This window comes from Chiloscyllium plagiosum, chromosome 37 (genome assembly GCF_004010195.1).
Source record: "Chiloscyllium plagiosum isolate BGI_BamShark_2017 chromosome 37, ASM401019v2, whole genome shotgun sequence".
Taxonomy (NCBI): domain Eukaryota; kingdom Metazoa; phylum Chordata; class Chondrichthyes; order Orectolobiformes; family Hemiscylliidae; genus Chiloscyllium; species Chiloscyllium plagiosum.
This window is the reverse complement of record NC_057746.1, coordinates 34,407,019-34,412,153: the sequence shown is the minus strand read 5'-3', so window position 1 is coordinate 34,412,153 and position 5,135 is coordinate 34,407,019. Positions and strand designations below refer to the sequence as shown.

At 46.3% G+C, this 5,135-nt stretch overlaps 1 protein-coding gene across 1 annotated transcript in view; it reads left to right on the top strand.

The window, feature by feature from the left end:
• Positions 1-1,384: 1,384 nt before the first annotated feature.
• The window catches only part of LOC122541505 (nuclear factor 7, brain-like), a 13,087-nt gene continuing 9,336 nt past the window's right edge, over positions 1,385-5,135 (top strand). The window contains exons 1-3 of the mRNA XM_043678326.1: positions 1,385-2,039; positions 3,705-3,727; positions 3,830-3,933. Of these exons, the coding sequence (XP_043534261.1) occupies positions 1,617-2,039; positions 3,705-3,727; positions 3,830-3,933 (550 nt within the window). The 5' untranslated portion in view covers positions 1,385-1,616. The remainder of the gene's footprint in view (positions 2,040-3,704; positions 3,728-3,829; positions 3,934-5,135) is intronic.

The window sequence follows — 5,135 nt, the reverse complement described above, 5'->3', positions numbered from 1 at the left end:
CCCCCCGGGTCACATCCTTCCTGATGGACTCAGCAAAGGGCTCTATCCAACACACACACAAGGCAAGAGAGAGGCAGCAGCCCTGCCTAACTCTGGATCTGATCGGGAGGCTTTCTGATTCCCACCCATTGATTGAGACTGCGCTAATGATGTTGGTGTAGTGCAGTCAGATCCAATTGCAGATTCCCTCCCCAAAACCCGTTTTAGAGAGCAGGTCCCATATGTAGGTGCGTGATATCCAGTCAAAGACCTTTCCCTTGTCCAGACTGAAGAGGCAGGCATCCACCCCCCCCGCCGTCCCGGATGTAGGTGATTGTATCCCTGAGGAGTGCGAGGATCATCCTGCCTGGTATAGGCCCGGGTTAGGTCAGGGTGGATCACCAATCCCAGATCAGACCTGACCCATCAGATTAGATTACTTACAGTGTGGAAACAAGTCCACGCCGACCGTCCGAAGAGCAACCCACCCAGACCCATTTAACCTAACACTACGGGCAATTCAGCATGGCCAATTCACCTAACCTGCACATTTTTGTGCTGTGGGAGGAACCCGGAGGAAACCCACGCCGACAGTGGGAGAACGTACAAACTCCAGACAGCCAGTTGCCCGGGTTTCTGGCACTGTGAGCCAGCAGTGCTAACCACTGCGCCACTGTGCAGGTCTGGGTGAGATTATTTAGCACTCAGGCCTGCCCTTTCCTGAGGTATGTCTCTAGTAGTGTCACCACGTGGTTTTACCAGATTTATTACCTATACCCAGCACATTCACTGCCCGCTGTATTCAGTGGGAACCAGCAGCGAGCCTGGAGAAATGGTGGAAAGGGCACCAGCAGGATTCCCACTGGTCTCCCGCCCGAGATGCATCAAAATTCTGGGCCCACCCTTTCGGAGGGAAGTCAAAGCCTCGGGGGGATGGTGCAAGGGGAGATTTCCCAGAATGGGACCAGGGATGAAGCTCTTCAGTTCAGTGCAGTGACTCCCAAAGTGAGGATTGAGAGGATCCTGGTGGATTGTAAGAGAGAGGTGAGGAGGCGCTGGACAATATGTTTCAGTTTGTGTTTCCCACAAAGTCAGACACAACTTGGCTATTCGTGCCTGGGGCTGCATTGGGACTGAAGGATATGAAGGAGAGCAGCAATCTGCCAGTCACTCCCCAGGACAATATCCCCACCCATTGAGAGGATCCTGGTGGATTGTAAGAGAGAGGTGAGGAGGCGCTGGACAATATGTTTCAGTTTGTGTTTCCCACAAAGTCAGACACAACTTGGCCATCCGTGCCTGGGGCTGCATTGGGACTGAAGGATATGAAGGAGAGCAGCAGTCTGCCAGTCACTTCCAGGACAATATCCCCACCCCCTCCCATCTTCTCCCCACCCACCCACACCACTCCCAACCGGCCTTCCCTCTCACCTCCCGGCTTCAGGGATTCCCTGTCGCTGCTCTAACGCTGTTTATTCCTCGTTCTGCTTTGGGGGCTGTCTCCGCCTCTCAGAGTGGGCGAGGGAGAGAGAATTTCTCAAGTATTTGCAGTGACCTCCCTGAGGGAGGGACTGAGCTGAAAGTGTTCAGCAGCGCAGGAACATTGGAACTGAAAGTAGTTTGAATCAGGAAGTGCTATGTGTGTGAACATGGATTCCAGACTGCAGGCAGAGGGCTGGACCGAGGAGGTAATCTGTCCCATTTGTCTGGATTTCTTCACCGATCCGGTTATGCTGGATTGTGAACACAACTTCTGCCGCTCCTGTATCACCCGGAGTTGGGAAAATAAAGAGAGAAACTCCTGCCCGGAATGTAGACAGGAGATTCCGGACAGATCCCTCAGAGGAAACCGGGCCTTAGCGAATCTGGCCGAGAAAGCTCGAACATTAAGTCTGAATCCAGAAGAGAAGGAAAGTAAACATCACTGTGAGGAACATCAGGAAGAGCTGAAGCTGTTTTGTGAAACTGACAAGAAATTGATCTGTGTGATTTGTAGAGATTCCCCGGAACACAAATCTCACAACTTCCTGCCGATTAAAGACGCTGTTGGAATCTACAAGGTAAAAGGAAAGAGATTTCACCCCTGATTATTTCATCACATTTTCATGGTCTCACACTTTTATTGTCTGACTTTCTCTCCCAATCCCAGAATCAGGTGAAATCTTCCTTGGATTCTCTGACAGGGAAGAAATGGGCTGCTCTAGAAATGCAGCCGCAGCAGCAGAAACAGAAGATTTCCCAAATTTGGGTGAAATCTCCCTGAGCTCAGCTTCAACATTTGATTGGGTCATTTGTTGTCTTTTTGCAGAAACATATTGTGTTAATATTTCTCCTGATAGGAAGGATCCAGCCGTGTGCAGACCGACATCAAATCCGAGTTTGTTAAAATGCACCAGATGCTGACTGAGAGAGAGCAGAGTTTACTCCAAGATGTCAGGGAACAAGAGGAAAACATTCTCAAAACAATGGAGCAAAACCTTTGTGTAATTCAAAAGCATTTAAATTCCCTTCAGCAGAAACTCTCCAAGTTAGAAAAACAGTTGGAACAAAAAGATGGAGTGTTATTTCTGAAGATGAGGGATCATATTTCAGTTTAGTTCAGTGAAAGTGTGACTGAACTAACCCAACATGATGTAGACATCCATCCTCCTTCATTCCCCCTGTTACTATCTCCCTCTGCTCCTTTCTCCCTCATGGGATTTTCTACTTTCCTGTTTAGTATATGTTCCTCAGTCACACTGTGTGACAGTGGATTGCACATTCTCAGCACTTCCTTGATAAATAACTTTTTACTAAACTCCCCATTTTACTTATGTGTAACTGGATGATGTTCACAGATTCATATTTTCAAATTCCTTAGAAGGACATTGGTAAGGCCTCTTCTGGAATACTGTGTCCAGTTCTGGTCCGCAAGTATTTGGAAGGATATTATGAAGCTGGAGAGGGTTCAGAGGAGAGCAACTTGGATGTTGCTGGGTTTGGAAGGTTTGAGTGATAAAGGAAGGTTGGATAGGCTGGGACATTTTCCACAGGACCGTGGGAGATTGAGAGGCAGCCAGATAGAGGCTTATAAATTTGTGAAAGGCATTGATAGAGTTAATGGAAGTTGTCTTTTTCCTAGAATGGGGGAATTTGAAGTCTGGCGGCTGCATTTTTAAGGTGAGAGGAGAGAATTTTCAAAAAGACATGGGAGGCAAACACTTTACACAGAGGATGTGGAATGAACTTCCTGAGGAAGGAGTAGATGTGGGTCCAAAGGCAATGTTTCAAAGACATGTCTTTAGGTTCCTGAATAAGAAAGGTTTGGAGGGATAAGGGCCAGGAGCAGGCAGGTGGGAATAGTTTAGTTTGGGATAATGTTCAGTGTGGACTGGTTGGAACGAAGGGTCTGTTTCTGTGCTATATGACTCTGTGACTCAAAGTGGAAACATCTTCATTGAATCCATCAGTTTGTCCCCTTTCTTAGTTTAAACATCTCAGTCAGATCTTTCCCCCAGTAAAATATATTCATGTTTCCTTCAATCCTTTGCAGGAGTTGAGAAGTTTTTTTTATACCTGCTCCAGGTCTTTGGGGTCCTTTGTGTCACATCCTCTTTCCATTGCTTGTCTGCAACAATCAGAATTGGCAGTTCTCAGCAGCTTGTAACGATGTGGGTGTAATTGCTGCTTTCTAGATATAGACTGTCAGTCTCTGTCAACTCAGATTGATGTTTTGTTTATTTCAGGAGGAAGCATCTTGGAAGAGAAGGTAGGACATGCACTTTACTGAAACTCGGTGCAAGTTGGTGGATTTACTCAGTTTATGGTGTTTATGGTGAATTTTTAATCAATAAATGTTGAATATTTACAGGATTCATGGCACGGCTCACAACCTGTCAATTACAGATGGTATTCTGTCCACTGAAAAATTCAAAAACCTTTTCCCATTTGATGTGTGGAATACAATTAAACCTGGTAAAGATCAGATAAGTTCCTTTGTCCTGATTTATATTTTATAATTTGAATTGGTGAATGTGCAAATATCAAAGATGGTATAATGAAGCACTTAGCTATGAAGAAAGCTGGTTCACAGTGGCTGTGATTGTCCTTGACATTGAAACCAGATTTGACTTGGTGTAGCATAAAGGAGCCCTCGCAAAATTGGAGTCAATAGGAATCAGGGGAAACTTTCCACTGGTTAGAGTCAAACCGAGCACAAAGGAAGATGGTGGTGATTGTTTAAGCTCAATCATCTCAGCTCCAGGACATTTCTGTAGGAGTTTGTCAGAGTAGTACCTTTAGTTGAAAGGGGGTCATAGAGTCATAGAGATGTACAGCATGGAAACAGACCCTTTGGTCCGACCCGTCCAATCCGACCAGATATCCCAACCTAATCTAGTCCCACCTGCCAGCACCCAGCCCATATCCCTCCAAACCCTTCCTATTCATATACCCATCCAAATGCCTCTTAAACATTGCAATTGTACCAGCCTCCATCACTTCCTTTGGCAGCTCATTCCATATACGTACCACTCTCTGTGTGAAAAAGTTGCCCGTTTGGTCTCTTTTATATCTTTCACCTCTCACTGTAAATGTACACCCTCTCGTTCTGGACTCCCCGACCCCAGGGAAAAGACTTTGTCTATTTACCCTATCCATGCCCCTCATAATTTTGTAAACCTCTATAAGATCACCCCTCAGCCTCCACATTCCAGGGAAAACAGCCCCAGCCTGTTCAGCCTCTCCCTGTAGCTCAAATCCTCCAACCCTGGCAACATCCTTGTAAATCTTTTCTGAACCCTTTCAGGTTTCACAACATCTTTCCGACAGGAAGGAGACCAGAATTGCATGCAATATTCCAACAGTGGCCTAACCAATGTCCTGTACAGCTGCAACATGACCTCCCAACTCCTGTACTCAATACTCTGACCAAGAAAAGATACCATACCAAACGCCGCCTTCACAATCCTATCTACCTGCGACTCCACTTTCAAGGAGCTATGACCTGCACTCCAAGGTCTCTATGTTCAGCAACAGTCCCTAGGATCTTACCATTAAGTGCATAAGTCCTGCTAAGATTTGCTTTCCCAAAATGCAGTACCTCGCATTTATCTGACTTAAACTCCATCTGCCACTTCTCAGCTCATCTGGTCCAGATCCTGTTGTAATCTGAGGTA